General features: G+C 37.0%; 3 protein-coding genes across 3 annotated transcripts; 1 reads left to right on the top strand and 2 right to left on the bottom strand.

Moving 5' to 3' along the window:
• Positions 1-1,716: 1,716 nt before the first annotated feature.
• LOC140760055 (neutral ceramidase-like) lies at positions 1,717-8,549 on the bottom strand. Its single transcript, XM_073096851.1, has 11 exons — positions 8,396-8,549; positions 8,201-8,314; positions 6,983-7,365; positions 6,422-6,630; positions 5,639-5,986; positions 5,272-5,530; positions 4,927-5,194; positions 4,721-4,846; positions 3,953-4,016; positions 3,470-3,639; positions 1,717-2,523 (listed from the first exon to the last, which is right to left on the bottom strand). The coding sequence occupies exons 3-11, from the start codon at positions 7,324-7,326 to the stop codon at positions 1,975-1,977; spliced, it is 2,337 nt and encodes a 778-aa protein (XP_072952952.1). The 5' UTR covers positions 7,327-7,365; positions 8,201-8,314; positions 8,396-8,549; the 3' UTR covers positions 1,717-1,974.
• A 1,501-nt stretch (positions 8,550-10,050) lies between these two features.
• On the top strand, positions 10,051-10,743 carry LOC140763819 (late embryogenesis abundant protein Lea14-A-like). Its single transcript, XM_073102185.1, has one exon. It carries the CDS (start codon positions 10,156-10,158, stop codon positions 10,612-10,614), a length of 459 nt encoding a protein of 152 aa, XP_072958286.1. The 5' UTR covers positions 10,051-10,155; the 3' UTR covers positions 10,615-10,743.
• A 699-nt stretch (positions 10,744-11,442) lies between these two features.
• Positions 11,443-17,919, bottom strand: LOC140767550 (protein SGT1 homolog). The gene is made up of 10 exons (XM_073107513.1): positions 17,686-17,919; positions 17,366-17,435; positions 16,871-16,995; positions 15,059-15,209; positions 13,947-14,043; positions 13,755-13,820; positions 13,159-13,297; positions 12,379-12,461; positions 12,020-12,124; positions 11,443-11,815 (listed from the first exon to the last, which is right to left on the bottom strand). The coding sequence occupies exons 1-10, from the start codon at positions 17,843-17,845 to the stop codon at positions 11,708-11,710; spliced, it is 1,104 nt and encodes a 367-aa protein (XP_072963614.1). The 5' UTR covers positions 17,846-17,919; the 3' UTR covers positions 11,443-11,707.
• Between the last annotated feature and the right edge of the window lie 915 nt (positions 17,920-18,834).

Below are 18,834 nucleotides of genomic sequence, written 5' to 3'. Positions count from 1 at the left end.
GGTAACGAATCCTTAAGAAACAATATCGTCACCGATTTAAAAACGAACTAGAGATTGCAGTGTTTAGATTCTAAACTGTGGGCAAATGAACGGGTCTTCGACACAGTGGGCTCGCGATAGAAACACTGGCTACTTTAAGTAAGTTAATCACAACTTAATTAACTCGATTAATTTTAAGTAAACTGTAAGAAATGTATAAATTCAAACTGCTTAGTTACAAAAGAAATATATAAATTTGGCAACAAGTTTGGCGGAACGACCAATTTGAAGAGAATACTAGAGAAAAGTAATAGTATACCGGTGTGCTAATATTTAGACTACTTAACATTCATGCAATTTGTCAAGTGTCATGCACGTTGACATATAAGCCATAATGATAATAATAACAATAATTCATGACATGGGTAATATGGTTCAAACGGGAGTTGGTGAACAAAACCTTAGTAGGAGTATTTTCTCTAGAAGGAATAGACAAGTGACACATCTAGAAACCAAGTACATGGCTACAACTAGCGGCTAAAAGAGAGTCAAATGTTACAATCGAAATTGGGTCATTCGAGTATCCATGTGACTAATTGGAATATAAGATGGTCTGGTTTGGTGTTGTCGATATTTGAAACGTGAACGTTATGTGAAGGAGATAGGGGCATAGGATTTTGAGATTATGCAAATTGGTTGGTTGATCTTAGTCACGAGAATAGAACTTCCGTTCTATTTATCTTCGCGAGAAGAAAAGGGCTTTTACGTAAATGTCGTAACACTTCTACACGTCCTCGTGCAGGACAAAGAAGCAGTTGGATTGTCGAAAAAACGATAAAAGAAACGGAAACTTCGCATAAAACACTGCCTGTAAGTGATTACGTTGAAACTTAAAACATATAGCACAAATTTCCACACTCAAAATTATAGTCAGGGTGTAAAGTTGTCAAAAGAATAAATCCCAGGGTCCGGATAGCAAATTCACCTGAGCGTAGGGTGCTATGTAAACTTAAAACTTCCGGGGTCGGAGAAAGGAAGGAAGAAAGAAAGAGAATGTTCCTACTCCATGGAAGATGCCACGTCACTACATCATTAGGATCACTAAAATAGTAGCGATAGTCTACCTCGAAGTCGAAGGCTAGTCGCCAAGAGTTAGTGGTCCAATTCTGCTCTCGTCCTAGCCTAAAAGGGAGGTCCCTATTTTCCATGGTTGGTGGAATTTGTCGTCATCGATTCTGGTGAGCCCAATGCCGTGTTCTTATATATCGGACTAAATATCTCATACTAATTTAACCCCATGTCGTTACTTCAATAATTCTTCTTAGGATTTAAGTCAAAAGGGTACATGAATCTATCGACAGTTTATACTCATTATCTTCAAAGTTGTTAGAAGACTAATCTACGTTACTGTTTCCTTTGTTAGTGAGAGAGAAACGTGGAGAGATCTCTCATTGGTGGTGTTACTTTACCTTCTGCGTAAGAGACTGCTCAAATAGTGGTGGTAAGACAATTAGACTAGTATTTATGTTGAAAACGGAAATGTCTTAGATGATGCATTCATCGTTAAGTATATGGTTCAAAGTTTTAGGAAACAGAGATTATATATCCAACAATACCCAACCAATACAAATGACAACCGAGATAAGCTTCAAACTTAGAAGCAGCCATTCCTTCGTTCACTAGAAACCATATAAAAAGATCTCAAACGTAATATGATTAATACTCCCAAGATCAGAATGATAAGAAATCAAAGATTCCTGGAAAAACCAAGAAAATTTATGCATATATTAAACAACAGCATCAGCTTACAATATTGCTGGACAAGTGATTCAACTTTCCAAGTTTGATCCCATATTTCAAATTGTCAACTTTTTACCTAGTAATGTAATTGACAAATAGGAGTGTATATTATGGGCTAGACTCTTCTCAGAAGGAAAGAAAAAAAAAACAAGCACATCATCCCATGCACGCTTTAAAATTTAGAAGAAAGAAACTTTAAAGCACAACAAAAGCACGAGAAGTGCCTGTAAAATGGGTGATCGACCCAAACAACCTCTTTGAAGCACCAAAATGCCTCAATCTATATACACCCGAGATGGCAGTATCAGGAATTCTCCACTCTATTGTTGCATGGCTGTGGGCACTTAGCTTTGAAGGTCTTGACCACTTGAAGCGCAAACAGAAATCATCATCATCATAAGCAGGCACCCAATTATTACTACTGTCTAAGATCTCCACAAGAGCAAAACTACCATCAGTCAGGAGGTCATTCCTGGGGCAGGCCGACCAGAATGTGGCTGTCACTGTGTCATTTCTCTTGAATGTTGAGTTCAATGGTATATCTACACTAACATCTCCGAACTTCACTCCAACGGGAGTTGTGTCTACAACAACTCCCGGCAGAAAGCTGATTTGTTTGTCCAATAGATCTGGAGCTGGTGGGCCTGACGGGACGCTTTGTCCATCAACCATGGCAGAAGCAAGTTTTTTGAATTCTTGAATGTAGGCACTGAGTGTGTGGGGGCCATATAATGTAGATGCCCCCTGAAAGATGATCATTCCATAATAATTCCAAATCAGGAAGGAAGTGAAAACTAATAAATCTTGCGAGGTTGATATTATAAATCCAGCCTACAAAAATTCTCAAAGAAACAGCAGAGGGTACACATATGGTTCACTTTCATTACCACTTTCCTAGTGAAGCAAAGAATTGATGCTTATATCATGGAAGGAATATAGTATTTCATCAGAAGTTACAATTATAATTTCCCAAGAAAAATAAACATATAGTTTATCCCTACTGTATTGTATAATAGGCCTAATCGATGTATTTGTATCATGTTGCATATTGTATGATTTACAAGTGCCTATTGAAGATGTGTCTAGTTCATCTCCAAAGATGTGCCTAATTGATTAGGCCGCTGTAATAGGCCTAATCGGTGTATAATTATTTTCCTAGAAACAAATAAGAAAAGTTCTAATTGTAATTCATCATAACTTTTGAACAATGAACTTGATGAATTAATATTGTGCTATATTATATGATAGGAAGTACATTTCTTAACAATAAATGCAGGAGTTCATTTAATTTCTGATAACCTGTTGAGGTTCAAGACTTCCATTTAAATTTAGTTCTTCTTTTATTTATTTATTTTTTATTTTTTTACATTTCGTGCTCTTGTTGTGTGTTTTTTCCATTACTAAGTAGGCATTCCTTATAAATATCATTTTCCTGGTATAAAAATTTATCTCGCAACAACTTCAGCTACGCCTGCAAACAAATATAACTTCTATAATGAATATACAGTTTGCATGTGATATTTATACGAAATTATCCTTGCATACACAGATACTAATGTTTTCAATTTACTTTTACTAGATTAATGTTTTATTATATCCTATTCTTATATGATTTGCCATGTTAGAGTTTCGATATCATGTGATGTATACATCCCCTAATTATATTCATGGTAAATAGAATTGTACAAACCTCATATCTTTGGATCTCGTACTCCTCAAAGGTGGTCACATACTGAGAGTATGTGTTTGTCAACCCAGCAATAACTACGTGAACATTGCTACCAAACTCGCTTTTGATTCCACTGGTTAAGACATCTTTCACAGCGTCACGAAGACGCCTCCCAGCCATTGTAGTGAACTCTGTAATGAAAAAAACCCACTTGATCTTTGCAGTGAAGGAGCAATGTAAAAGAGGAAGATGGATTCCAAAAGGTGGCATTTAACTAAATTAAAGGTAACAGTGAGCTTAATAGACTGCAGGTATTTTCTTTTGAAAAGAATATGTTAGCAGGTACGTGCAAGAGTCATACCACATTATTTTTAGCCTTAAATTTCAGATACCACTATCTTTTGATTGATTGTGACATAGGAGCCAACCATATAATGGCACCAAACCCTCAGTATGTGCATACAGACACTGGTCAGAGGGGATAAAAAGAGCAAAGACATATACCTCCAGGTACACTAAGGATAACCACTTGCCCAAGTCGTATAATCTGAATTGGAAGAATTGAAGGCTGCGGGAGAAAGAAAAAGAAAAAAACTAAGATCAGGTAGTCATGACAGTAACAGTAAAAGGAAGAGGCAGTTGCAGAATTATCATATAGATTTGCAGTAAGGCACTATAAATGCAGCTATAGATCTGACAATTGACAGGTCATGGGGAATTTGCGTGCAGCTCATCAAATACTAGGTAATCATTATGGTTATAACCAATTGACCATACCCTTAGCACTCGGGCTAAGTTGCCTTTGAAAATCTCTATGTTTCAGATTAGTTTTATGCAAGACATAAAGGTAACAAATAAGAAGAAACCACAAAATGGGAAAGTAGAAAAGTTACTGTTAATCCAAGAAACTTATTATGGACAAATCACCTTGCCATATATGTATACATACACGAATTGGGTGGGTGTGTGTGTCTTTTCCTCCAGACCATTATAATAGTCTATGTAGCCTTACAGTTAGTGGCTCAGAATGAAGATGATATAGCTTCCTATATAAATTCTTGTCATATTCTCTCCTTGTCAAAGTTCTATCTATGTTTGGAGGAACCTAGTAGATAGATAATTGGGAGCATGAGTTCAATGTGAATATACAATAACGGAGATCATCTATCCACGGAGTTCCATTCAGGTGGCATTCTAATCTCTAGATATTGTTATCCTAGCCTATCAACAAGAAGTACACAAAAAAAAAAAATAGAGCATAAGAAAATTTACCGCCCAAGCATATGGTATCTTCATTTCACCAGTGTCAAGTAAAATTGGCTTTGGCTGTTGACATGCGATTTGCTCCTTACCTGGCGCTTTAATTAAGTTCCGCACCAACTTCCAGAAAGGATTACCCTGATAAAGCATCCAATGAACCATCATGAAACACCACCCTATTCTGAAAAGATAGCAACATCAAAATAACAATACTCAACCGTGTCATCCCCTTGTTTGAAATCAAAAGCTCCAGGACCATCTGTTGTTCCTGCAGCAAAAGCAAATCCCATGGCTGCTGGGCATGTTTTAACTACTTTCTGGCCTCCATCACTAGAAGGAAGAATGACTTCAAGTTGTGAAAAATCTAAATAAGTATGGCGATAATCAATTTTCCCTTGGACGCGTTCAGATGCTGCATTAAAGAGATCCACAGCTTTGGCAAATTGCCTGTCTCCAATGATGCGCGTACTATCAAACTCATCTTGACTGACAGAAATCAGAAAGCTTCAGTAACATGATAAAATTTTGCTATAATTTAGAAACGCATAGTAAGAACAAGTTACCCAGGTCCACGCCCATAGCAGAGTTCGTTCTTGCCATTACAGGTGCTGTGATTAAAATCACAAGGGAGACCAGTGTCTATGCAGTATGTTCCAAGAACATTTGGGCTAACATCTCCACAGTTTGACTGACAAAATGCAGAAACAAATTTTGGTCCATTAAGCTGACTACTTCGTATACGCTGCATGACACTAGCAGAACTTGCTAATCGCCTGCCACCTGATGCCTCGAAGGATGAGGCTAGATGTACTAAATCAGCAACTGCACAAAATAATTGGAAAAGATTAACCAAACTAGATTTCTCGGTAATGTGTAATGCCATTATTTATAAATAAAAGGTTATGCACTATAATGTAGACTGGAGCATACAGTTCTCATGTGGCTGAGAAATTATGCTAGAAATCCTGTTCCCAGTTCCAAAATCATCAGAATTTATGCTGTTAGTTTCTTTTGTGAAACCCCTTTGTTCAGCCCAGTCCTCCATGAACCGTGCAGCAGCTCCCTTGTTATCCCCACTTATCAAGGAGTTTGTCCGACTCATGGATGTTCCATGAGTTGCAAACCAATTGAAACTTCCAACTGGACCCCATTCATCATCTACAAACTTCAACAAGGTCATTTCTTTATCAACATTGTAGTTATATTTCCTTCGCTCAGCAGCAGGATTATTGAGGTACGCACTGGGACTGCGATTAACACCAGCATCTAGAAGGTCCCCTGAAAATTACAAATCTAACTTCATAAAGAATGATTTTGCAATCAACGGAATAGAATAAAAAGGCTTTATAACTTTGTGAGACTTCAAGAAAATATAATTTCAACCTCCTTGGTCAGTCAGGTTGGCAAAAATAAGCAGGCTGTCTCTATTAATACATTTACTTTAAGTTTTAGTCCGTTGGCTTTCAAATATACGGCCCAAAAGATATCTGACCTAGTTTGTGTGAACCTTGGTCAAACTGAGATTCAACCTCAAGTTTACTACATAATGATCTGATATTGGTGCTAACTTATGCAGTGACTATATTATAATCTACTAGCACGTTTTACAAATTACAAGATAAAGTCTTTATGGAAGTGTAAAACTTCCAAAGCAGAAAGGTAAATCCTTCATGATATTCTTAGCTGAAGCCACTAGAAAATGCACTCACATACCTTTGTTCACAAATATTTTCCCAGGGCGAAGATTTTCATGAGCTTCCATAATGCTTTTCTCAATGCCATCAACAATGACATCAAATGATTGACGAACAAATCCAAGTGATGTCACAATATATACAACATGCTGGAGGTAACCCCCAGGCCCAGCATGAGTGTGGATCCCACTGATGGCCACATTTTTCTCATTATAAAGTTCCCCATACCTGCCAAATTGAGGAACATGCTATGAGATCCATCTATATACAAGAACAGCTCCACAGATGTCAAGCAAGTAATCCACTTATATAATACTTCTATGAATATAACTGAAATCAAGAGCTATCTGGTAAATAATACTAGTCAGTGTCCATACACCCCTTCCATGGCATGCATTTAAAACAATGATTAACAAACTCTTCTACATTGACAGGGAAGTATTCCTCAAGAGTCAAGACCCCTTGCCTGCGTATCAAGTCATTGAATATATAATGATCGTATTCGCAATATTGGGTTAGAGCTAACATGATGATGAAAGACAGTAAAACTTCAGCACATTAAGATTAAAGCTCATAATACCTTGACTTTAGTCGTTCAAGCACCTTGATAGTGACAAGTTGAGATGCCATGCAAGCATCAAGATTCACAAATACAACACGGTTCCCCTCAGGTTCAGCAACAATAAACGTGCGGGCCTTTAGCCTAAAGTGAATTCCAGAGACAATCTGTTCAGCATTAGCATATCCCATCATATTTACATCCGCCGCAGGACCCGTAATGTCATAGCTCCCAAGACCAATTAAATATGTAGAATCTGAAAGTGCCCTGCTGCAATTCTGAAGAACGAATACCAGAAGGAAGCATATCCAAATACTCCCAGAGAAACCATGAGTATAGTGGCGCAAACAAGATGATGACTCCATAGGCACCAACCACTTAATTAAAGTGTGGAACCGTTTTAGCTGATTAAGAGGTAAAGGAAAATAATTCAGAGTACCGTCGTTAATAGATGAAAGGAAGTACAACAAACTATACAAGCTAGAGCACCTAAAAGTTAAAACACGAATTCATGTAGTCTCAGTGGCTCACAGAGAAAGAGTATATTATTTTATGAGAAGATATGAGATAATACTTTAAGAATATCTTTTTTCAAAATCAGTTACTTCTAGAGTCTAACTCACCACACCGAACAATAAACTTGCAAACCTGATTTAAATTTGTAGAGAAATTCCCATGTACTCTCCCATCAAAAGTAGTCAAAATGATTTCTATTTAAACATTTCAGCAAGCATCTTATAAGCAGACTTCCATACGCAGTAGCCACATAACAGAAAGAAAACATCTTACACGTTCCACCAAAAGTAAATCTTAAAACGTAATCCAGTACTCAACGAATCGATCTGACACTTTTCATGTGAATACCTTATCTTTCGTGTACTAAGTTCAAAGCGGAGCAGAGATCGTGTTGAGTAGACCGGTAAACGGTAAAGGAATCACTTACAAATTCATAAATATTCATCTCATCAAATTACCAAAAACAAACAGAAATACGTTAAGAAAAAAGAAGTACGATCACAAGAATACAACCTAAGAAACGACCATATAACAAAGTCATAGGTGACTTTTACTCAAATCGACAAGCCACTGGACTATTTCAGTCCTCAAATGGCAAAAATAAGACAAAGAACATAAATCAAATGGACAAAAACCAGTTGTTTTCACTCCCTATAACTGCATTTTTTTATCCAAAATCGTTTTTTCCAATTCAGATTTACGCGTATGAGAATACTGGCTTACATCTCTACTTGCAATAAACGAATGCTGAGCCAGTACATTCCAGAGTAAACTCGCGCCTCGCAATTCAAGAACTCCAGATCCCCGCTATCTTCCAGTAGAATCCGGATACTACTTCTGGCATCAAAACCCAAAACCCTAGAGTTAGATATAGATAGGAGCCACCATAGGAAAACAAGAGCAGAAACAAGACGATACCTTTGGAGAGCGCTACGGAATAGAAGAATCCAAAGCTAGATTAGGAAAAGTTTTAAGGGAGTTGTTTGGACTTTGGATCTGCAAGTATTAGTAGTATTATGGCGTGCAGCATAGGAGAAAGCTATGGGAAAGCGGGGCGTACAAGCTCCGCCATGCTGACACGGACGAAACCTTAGATGAGATTTTTTTTTTTTTTTTTTTTAAAAATTGGGAGAATTGAATTAGATGTTTGATTTTTATTTATTTTTTTGAATTTAAAAGTAATTTAAATGAATTTTTAATTTTTTTTTTAGTTGAGAAAAGTCGGTGAAAATAATTGTACTTACAAGAATGGGTGAGAAGGTGGGACTGACAGGTAGAAAAATATAGAACAAGAAAATGTCAAAGCCCACTTGTAATCTGGAGGAGAGAAATACGGAGGATCTACTTGGTGAGGGCTTATTTTTAAAATAATTCATCAATTTTGCTCATTTTGCCGAAGAAATGTGTCACAAAAGGGTCAGATGAATTCATATACAATGAGAAATGAAAGAGGGAAGAGGTCCATGAATCCCCTTCTTGACTGAGAGGTCCTTAGTGTAAATTTTGTTAAGGATAACCGGCCGACGAACCCAGAAGCAGCAATGAGTTGAGAGAGGCGTGGTAGAAGGACTTAAGAGGAGGAAAGACTCTAAAACATGTTGTTAGGTTCATTAGAGACCTCGCATGAGGAGAGATCGGCACAGAGAGTATTTGTTTGGTTCGTCTCAATTGCAGCGATATGGTCTGAGGTGTTTGAGCCATATTTAGCATCACGAAGGCATACAAAAATCTGGATTAGAGGGAAGACTACCCTACTGTTCTACTAAAACTGCATCCAAATTCCAATCCCCATTTTCAGTATATATATATACTCTAATTTCACATAAATTCCTTCTTTAATCCATCGTGGCATATTGATCTTTATAAATATTTTTTTTCTCTTTATTATCTACCGTTGGTGTCTTAGGACTAATATGCCCTTGTTTTAGAAGAAAAGAATTAAAGAAAAGTTCAAAATAAGATGATTATTAAATATTTTTCATTAATATATAAGATGGAGAAAGTTATTAAAACAAGAATCTACCTAATTAGCTAAAAATAAATAAGCACAATATAAAAATACTTGTGACTAATTTCTATAAAATTAAAAAAAAACTTGTGAGTTGTGACTGGTGGTTGGATGCTGGGACACAAGGTTCGCATGGGATTCGTCTGCCGACCATACCAGAAGGGCATATCGTGTACAAGATATATACGTAAACAAGACCTCTTTCACATACCTATCATTCGTATATTGATGAATAGCAAGTTCGCCCACGATCTCTCTTTTAATGGTATCATACTCCCCATAAGATCCTATGTGCTCTATAAAAAGTCGCCTAAATAACAATAGATTATTTGTTTCATCTTACTGTGTGTCTTAAAGAGGGCTTGGGTTGGCCGTTTGGGCTTGGGCTGGATGTGGCCCAACTGTTGTTCGAGTCTTTGATTCGTGGCTCGAGAAATTGGACCTTGGGGCCCAAATAGAATTAATATGAGATTGTGATATGAAAAAAAAAAATAGTCTGAATAATTTCATTTTAATATAAAGCCAGCACCAACGTTTCTCGGATCTCGCGCGCAACACCGCGTCGACCTCGCCCCCCCACGTTTCCTCCGCTCCCCTCCTTATAATAACTCCTTCCCTTATCCTCCCCCATCTATCCTTATTCCACCCCTTATTCCAAGCCCACACCACCATGTCGAGCCTCTTGGACAAGGCGAAGGAGTTCGTCGCCGATAAGATCGCCAAGATCCCGAAACCCGAGGCCTCCCTCACCGACGTCTCCTTCAAGAGCCTCAGCCGCGGCTCCATCACCCTCCACAGTGAGTTATCCGTATCCAACCCGTATAGCCACCGTATCCCGATATGCGAGATAACTTATTCCCTCAAGAGTGCCGGTCGGGTTATCGCGTCGGGCACGATGCCGGATCCGGGTTGGATAGCGGCGAGCGAGAAAACGGAGCTGGAGTTACCCGTTAAGGTGCCGTACGACTTCTTGGTGTCCCTGATGAGGGATGTTGGGAGGGACTGGGATATCGACTACGAGTTGGAGGTGGGGTTGACCGTTGACCTCCCCGTAGTGGGAAACTTTACGATCCCGTTGTCGACTAAGGGGGAGTTGAAGCTTCCCACGCTCAAAGATATGTTCATGTGATCAGAATATTAAGTTGGATTATGGTGTTGTGTTTTGCTTTGATCAGAGGAATGTTTAATGCTACTGTGTTTGTTTGAATACGATTAGGTTGATTCAATAATGATGTGTTGGAATTGGCGTGTTAGGAAAGCTGGTGCATGCTAATGTGTTTGCTTGAATTAATTGTTAGAGTATAAAAGATCAAACCTCTAATAATTTTGGTTAAACATTAGCCTTCAAAGATCTCAGATTTCATTAGAGATTCTTTTGTATGAAAAAAGAAAGAAAAAGAAAAGGAGAATGAATCAATTACTGGGTTAGATTTGGTCTGGTATTGATGAGACGGTTGAACTCGAGAAAGAGTTGACTATATTCCATCGATGGAATATATACCAGTTCCCTTGGTCAAACCAAAATCCATCATTTCCGTGTTCTAAAATTATACCAGTTGGACATCAGATCAGCATAAATTTTTTTTAAAAGGTGCAACTTGCGGTCTTTGCTTGTTATTGTAGTTATGGTGACGGGGTAGGGATTGACAAAAGATTTATCAGATCGTTCTTATTATCTTGTTCTTTCAATTGATTTGAAGTTAAAAGTTCTCAAAAGGAGAGTGAGAGAGAGAGACGAGTTCCCATACCTTTAATTTTGACAAGGAGAATGCTGTAAATCCTTTATACCGTTCTTTCAAACACTACACATGTTATATTACACTTTATCTCTATTAATTAATATCCACCATCTTTAGCCCTGTCACATAAGACATACTGTTTATCAACATAGTCGTTAGCATCTACCAAAATCAATTGTTCATAGCCATACATAAGGTGATGCAACGCACCAAGCAAATTAGTAGTTTAACAAGTCGACATTAATTTCAACGAGAACTTACAATGTTCATCAATTTAATCGTACAGGATTTATTCAGTTTTCAGCTTCTTTGTCCACGTTATAGCAGTGCACTTCGACAAACCAAGCTCTAAAGAATAGCTAATCAAAATACATCCAATAACATAAGCACCAATTATACAAGAATGATAGCCCAGAAGCTACATAATTTACTGAAGTCGTGGACGAGCCAAATGTAGAGATTTCCACCATTTCGCCGTAGAGGTTAATACTCCCATTTCTTCAACTCCATACCATCAGGAGGGGTACTATCCACCTTCTTCGAACCCACCTCCTTCCAGTTTGTTGACAGCACCGTACCATTTGATTCCACCTATATAAGAGTGAATATAAGTGTCATGTGATATATATAGCCATTACATCTATTTTCTCTTGTGTTGGACATGCGCCTAAGGAGAACTTGCCACCGAGATCATTGTTAGTGGAATAAGCAACACGGGGATCTTCAGAAGTAATGAAGAAAATCGATTCAAATTAATTCTTATCATAGATGTAACGAAGACAAGAGCTGGCTTACAAAAGATTTCATCATTGCTCGTCTCATGTCCTCATCAGCATCCTTGTATATGTCCCGGAAGAGTTTGTTCAATGCTGCATCACCGTCAAGCTTCTCGTCTTTCTCCTGAGATAAAAGACAAACAACAAACTATCTTACCATGCCAGCAGTTTAAGATTTCAAAAGCATTTAGGCTACATAAGAGTGAGAAAAGGGATGTCACGGTTGGCAGTTAAATTTTGTGGATGTATGCGGGTGCTTTTGGTATTTTTCCGATTTTGACTGTAAATTTTATTTCTATTACTATGATTTTTACTCTCGTATCTTTTTTATTTTCTTGTGAGGTGATGAGGTAGTCTTTTGCATTTAGAAATTACTACCTCCTTCTTGACTTCGGCTTCAAGCTTGTCCCAATCTACATTGCCTTTTGAAGATGGATAAGTAGCCCTCTGGGGTTTTACAACTGCAAAACAGAATGAATTAATATTGTGAAGAAAAGCGTTTCAAGCATGGCATATACAAACATTGAGATTCACAGGAAAAATAGGAGGAAGAATCCTCCACCAATAAATGCATTGTCTAGTAGGTACTCAAATGCAAACTGAACGAAATTCCTAAAGGATGAAGGAAAAGACTTGGCATCAATTGAAAAATGACAATTTTCAGCAGCGCACAAGGAGGTTGTACTATTTGATGCTACATCAGTTCTACCAAAGTTACCCTTTCGTGGCCCTATTTTTAAATGGCAGAATCCTGATTTTAGACTTTATTGGTAGAGACACTAATCTAGACCAAAGCATTCAAATGACTAGCAAATACTGGAACCTGCTCTCCAACGTGACCACTATTTCTTCCTTAAAGGAACTTCTTTCCCTTAGTGATAAGCTTCTTTTCTACCTATCCAGATGAACCCACAAATGTCGTTATTACTATGGATATCTCAACATTTAAATGAAAATGCAACTTCAATTATATGCGAGACATTCCTTTCAAGTTTCAATTAGAGTTCCTTTTTCTGTCCTAAGACAACATCACCAACATACAAGCTCATTTACATCATTGTAGATTTTACCTTACAAAAATGATAGCTCAACATGAATCCTTTTCTTAATCTCTTCAATTTATTTTGCACTTGGGCACAGATGAGTTTGAGGGACTACCTGATGATACATTTACTCTTTGTGGTAGGGGTTTCATGTTGCTATATTCCAAGGATGTCCATGCAACAGCTTCTGCTTTTGAAAGACGGACTTCTATCTTGGAAGATAAGACTTGATACTTGCATGTTTCTGGTATAATCTGATTTTCAAGCAAAGAACAAGTATATGAAACAACTAGCGGTGATGTATCATATACGAGAAAGCCATTATAAAACATTAAAACACGACCAAATTAAGTCCCACCCAGTGGTGCTTGATTTTTATCAGTGTGGAAAGAAAAGGAAAGGGGAAACATGTGAGGTTTTGGCATGTGGCTGTCTTTTCCTTGTGAAAGAGGAACATTCATTCCTAGAGAGGAAAGGACTAGAAAAGAATAGAGTAAAAGGATAACAGGATTATGGTTTAGAACAGCAGAATAGGTATGTTCGTGACCTCACTTGTTCAGATGCATTCTTAGAAGCAGACCTTTTAAAGCAGCACAATAAAGCAAAGGAAGAAGAATGAATCATTTGAACTGATCATAAGGCAAATCCCCGACATAAATCTTGGTAGTATTTCTGACACCAGAAGGTGAAACATAGGTAAAGGGGCCATACCTTTCCAAAGAGACGTGGCTGAAAATGGTAGCCTTCTTCACCAGGAATATCAATGGAGAGACTCAACTGAAGAAAAAGAAAAAAGAAAGAAAAAGACGAAATAGATTTATCAACACTATGCACAGGTCAATACAAATTGATGGAGAAAATATATACAACCAATGGGAGAAAATGGAGATAATGGAGACCTACTATTTGTTCACCAAATTCAACATTCACATATTCAGCTGGGATTCCCTTTGCAAATATGGTCAATACCACCTCTGTAGGGGTATTATAATAGTCATGCCTGCATTACAAAGCCAACCTCTTTATCACTTGTTATTAACTGTTCTAAAAGCCTCTATAACAAGAAGGAGAAATTCAATTTAATTTGTATATCCCAAATATGCAAATGCAAGCTGCATTGAGCTGGCATTTAGTAATATAAGTAACACATATCAAATGAAATGAAAGATATATCATTCCTCCATAAGAAAATTGGCAGGAAAGAGTATGAAATAAAAAGAATATGTAACAGTTAGGAATCAAATCCTATCAATTATATATTGCTGCATAGAAATTGTAAAAGATGATGACATTTCTAGTGTTGATGATACATTTGGATAACCCAATCAACTGCATCAAAATAAGCACATTGAGATATAAATTAAAACAAATGCAATCAGATCAAGGGTTCCAGAGAAACACAACTTAATGAACTCCACGCTAAATTCACATCTAATGCAGCAGTTGCTCAACAATGATGCATATACAAGAGGTGAAACCAAGTTTCTGTTTCCATTAAATCTGTTTGCAGTTCATGTATGAAGAAAGAAGGGAACCTCTTTACCATGATTCTTTTTCAGTGTCCTCAATCTAGAGGTTAGACATCCAACGAGATATTCCAAGAAAAAGATTTGCATTGCGAACAATGTGAGGAGAATAACATGGGCATTTGAGGTGCCTTTACATATAATTTCCAGCATGCCATTTGGATAAGGAAAACAACAGCCATTTGTACGATTATGTTCGACAAGTCAAGAAGTCAGATCTATCAACAGGCACAGATGGCATAGAAAACAGGAAAATTTATACTTGGAAGTGATTTGGGCACATTAGCACTAGTATAAAAGTAATCTACTAAAGAGATTGTGTCTGAATGGGCCTTGGGTATTGGAAGCAGGATGTGGGATGTGAATCACACTTCTAATTGTCAACCATGATGTATCACCATAAAAAAGTACACTAGGCGGCCTGCGAATTTCTGTGAAACTACTCATACAAGAATGAAGATAACTCAATTATTTGAGGTAATACAGTACCTATATTTTGCTTTGGGTGGCGCTTCTACCTTGGGATGATATAGTGAATCATGTTCAGATCCAGAGCGCTCTGACTTTTGAGCAGTATCAACAACTGAAGTTCCATCTGATGGAGCATCTGTCTTCCTCTCCACCACATCGTTGTCTTCCTCTATATAAATATAAATATATATATATATAAAAACTAGTTTCATGAATATGATACTTTATATAGTTTATCAGTAAGGACATCAGAAAAGAGAGATGCCATGCTAATGAAGACAAAAGACCAAAAAATGATGCAATACATTTTATCTTTAAAGGAGATGTTATCAACTACAAGGTTGTTAAGATGCCTAGAAAGCTCTAGGTTTGCAATCTTTAAAAGACTAGGGGCTCCTGAGATTAACAATAGCTTGCAGTTTTTCCTCAAAATTCACGTATGTAGCTTGTAATTATCCAAAAGATTATTAAGATTCTATGGAGCTAATAGAACATAAATGTTTTGATAGAAAAACTAGGTAATATGGGTCATAACCATGGATTCTTAGTACAAGCTCATTTAACACACATGAATTTCTAACATACAATTTAAGGAGTCTAAAGATAAGCTTGACAAGCAAAAAAATCCAGAGCAATTTATATGTCCACCTCTTCTCCTTGTTTCAGTAGATTGTGCTCCCATAGGAAGTAATAAGAATGTAGCAAATGCAAACTACTAAGTAAGCTTAGACAGTCCCAGAAGAAACAGTGAAAAATATAGTTGAGTGAACCTATCTTATATCCTCAACAATGATTTCTGGGTGTGGAGTTTACCTTAATAGGGATGTAAGCAGGCCTTATTATATCTTTTCCTGCCAGGTCCAGCAACTAATTCACAATTTCAAAGATCAGCAAAGAAAGATTTTTTCTGAAATATCTATGCAAGAGCAAATTAAAATTTCTGATTTTCTTTTTTTTCATTTCCAGTTGAATGTGGGGCCTGAAGAGAGTCCCAACTGCACATATATCTGCTTAGATCCCAAGAATCCATTGCTAAATTTATTTTGTGTATGACTAATGCACTCTCTCCTGAACCCAGATTCGCCAGATTTCTGTAAACTCTGAACTTGAGTTTGTGCTACTACTGCTGCTGCATAATTGTCTTATTCTGCCTACCTAAAAACTTTGGCTGCCACAAATATAGCAAATGGCATACTAAAATTTTCCCTGCATTAAATAGTACATGCATATAGCCATATAGTGAACAACTGAACATCCTGGTATAGCCAGTGTCTTCATAAATAAACTCTGAATTAAGTGTTCAGAAGTCATTAATATTTTAAACAACAAATATACACACACGCAGTCACAAACAATTCTGTCAAAGAACAAGCCCATAAGGTTAGCCAGTAGTTGCATTCTTCTCATGAACTGAATTTATTGCACAAATACACAACCCATGCTGTGTGATGAGTAATTTTGGTGTAGCTTGATAAATGTAAGAGAAATACAAAGAAAGGCCAAGTTTGAATCAAGAAAAAGTGAATCTTCCAATGAGCCTGTGTTTAACTCCTTCATAACATAGGCCTGTTGCATATAGCCTCTAGAATACTTACAGAGTCCTTTTAACTAATAGGCACATTGTGGGGACTAAAATTAAGGAATAAGCCAGCTAGGTAGTTATGATGAATGATGATAGATGATGAAATTTTAGGGTCTTTCAGGTACAACACTATTCAAACTCAGAAGCTGGCGTAAGTTTGTCAAAAAGGAGAATATACTTTGTGCATGCACTAGGATGAACAAAAATGTTAATCATGCTACAAAATGTACAAGCTAAGAGGCAAATACCAGCAAGGTGCTTGTCGCATTCTTTCATCAACTGAAGAAACCTTTTTTCACCAGGTGACAAAGAACAACCTACTTCAAGAGCAGTCTTTGCAGTTTGATACTCTTCAAGCTTGATACAAGCAATGCTGTTGGCGAAGATAGTCATCAGATACTTGAAAAGGAAAATAGATGTAACTTTTTTAACAACATAACAGGAAACTGATTACATAAAATGGGAAGATGAACCACAAAGGAAATTGCAGACAAGGATTAATTGAATGGAACACGATATAAATGCAAAACTGTATTTATATTGATATATTCAATTATTAGACGCTAAAAAGGATGACCCATAACTCTAACACGATTATTTTCCTGGAACAATAGGAACTCTGCCACAGAAAAGCTAATATAAATTACAGTTGCATACAGATAGGTGGCAGATTATTACCCAAAACAGGTTTACACAAAAAAAGAGGCAGTTCTTGTAAATACTACTAAGAGCAGTGCACTAACCCTTTCCGCAAATAGGCTTTCGACATTGAAGAATCCAGCTCAATCGCTTTATTTGCATCAGCCACAGCCTCTACATAACAAAGTAAATACTATCAGCTAATGAATGCTTTCACAAGATTTTAAAAGAAAACAGAGTCGAAGAGCTTCTGATCTTCCTCAAAACATCTGATAAGTAATACGTAGTATAGTATCAAGAATCATCAAACTTGCAAACAAGAAAAAAAAAATTCTGATAAGTAATTCCAACACTTATAACAATAACAAACGAACTAACTGATGAAAACAACAAGAACCGACAGGAACCAATTCTATTCGATTACCAGTAAGACTCCCGAGCTTGATGTTAGCCTGCGCGCGATCGGCGTAGAGATCGGCATTGTCGGGTTCCATCTCAATCGCCTGCGTATAGAGATCGACCGCAAGCTCGAAATCGTCGTCGACGAAGGCTTCTTTCGCCTTCTTCTCCAGATCTGAAGCCATGGCGATGAGGGGGCTAACTAGCGGGGAAGACCAAGGAAGACCAGGCAGAGAAATGAATTGGAAATGGAAGCTGGAGGGAAGGAGACTTTCATAAGTCGTCGAGATTCTAGAGCCTTCCCCAATGTTAACTCCCTCGGTGAGTTGCGGTTATATTTACTGTTTTACCCTTCATCTGGTGTTCGGCAAAGGCGGGAAGGCTGCAGCTAAGCACAAGTAACATTTTTTGTCTGGTAAAAAGGATATCAGATCCGACCCGGATCCGCTTGTGTTGGATCTAGATCCGGAACTGCTTCGCTGTCAAGCCTGAAGAACCAGTCGGACAAATAATTGTCAAAATCATAGTGGAGGAATAAGGTAATCTAAAATTTGGACCTAATTCGAATTAAAATGACACTTGTTGGTTCTTTTAAGGTTTCTTACATTACACCCCTCCAAAGAAATATATACGAACAAGAATAAAATTATTTTTATCTTTTTTATAGCTAATTTGGTAAATTTTATCAGTTGATCATATTTGAAATGCATTAGTAAGGATATTCATATAAAAATAAGTGTTTTGAATATATATAAAATCCCCTTTTTTTCTCTTACATTGTCGAAGGTTATTTTCGTCAATAGAAAAAATATAAGCTTTATTTGTTCTAATACTAATAAAGTAAGGTTCTTTGCTTATTAATTCAGGGGCATACTATTCCATCCTGGCAAATGGGGGTGAAGAGATTTCCTAATAAGCCAGCTTTTATACTTTTGGGGGGATTCTTTATAAAATAATTTAAAATTGATTATATATGTGTTCATTTTTTTTTGGTTCATTGTGGCTCATGGTTCGATCTATTTTTTTAAAACATGACTCATATATTCAACTTATTAATCGATGATCAAAGATTATAATTAGGTTATATATATTTATATTATAGATTCTTCTAAATTCCCAAGTGATTGATTTATTAAATAATATACTAAATTTACATCTTTAATGTTTATATAAG

The sequence above is a fragment of the Typha angustifolia genome, chromosome 1, assembly GCF_048772165.1.
Source record: "Typha angustifolia cultivar Huaian chromosome 1, ASM4877216v1, whole genome shotgun sequence".
Lineage (NCBI taxonomy): Eukaryota > Viridiplantae > Streptophyta > Magnoliopsida > Poales > Typhaceae > Typha > Typha angustifolia.
Note: the sequence above shows the minus strand (reverse complement) of the source record. Positions and strands in the feature narration are given on the sequence as shown.

Coding starts and splice junctions, on each gene's coding strand:
- LOC140767550 (XM_073107513.1), bottom strand. CDS start 17,845: ATGGCTTCAGATCTGGAGAAGAAGGCGAAAGAAGCCTTCGTCGACGAC. Junction 15,210..16,870: donor ATGCGACAAGCACCTTGCTG/GTATTTGCCTCT, acceptor ATATTTATATAG/AGGAAGACAACGATGTGGTG. Junction 13,821..13,946: donor TTGAATTTGGTGAACAAATA/GTAGGTCTCCAT, acceptor CTTTTTCTTCAG/TTGAGTCTCTCCATTGATAT.
- LOC140763819 (XM_073102185.1), top strand. CDS start 10,156: ATGTCGAGCCTCTTGGACAAGGCGAAGGAGTTCGTCGCCGATAAGATC.
- LOC140760055 (XM_073096851.1), bottom strand. CDS start 7,326: ATGGAGTCATCATCTTGTTTGCGCCACTATACTCATGGTTTCTCTGGG. Junction 5,987..6,421: donor GAAAATATTTGTGAACAAAG/GTATGTGAGTGC, acceptor TGTAATTTTCAG/GGGACCTTCTAGATGCTGGT. Junction 4,017..4,720: donor AGATACCATATGCTTGGGCG/GTAAATTTTCTT, acceptor TTTCTCCCGCAG/CCTTCAATTCTTCCAATTCA.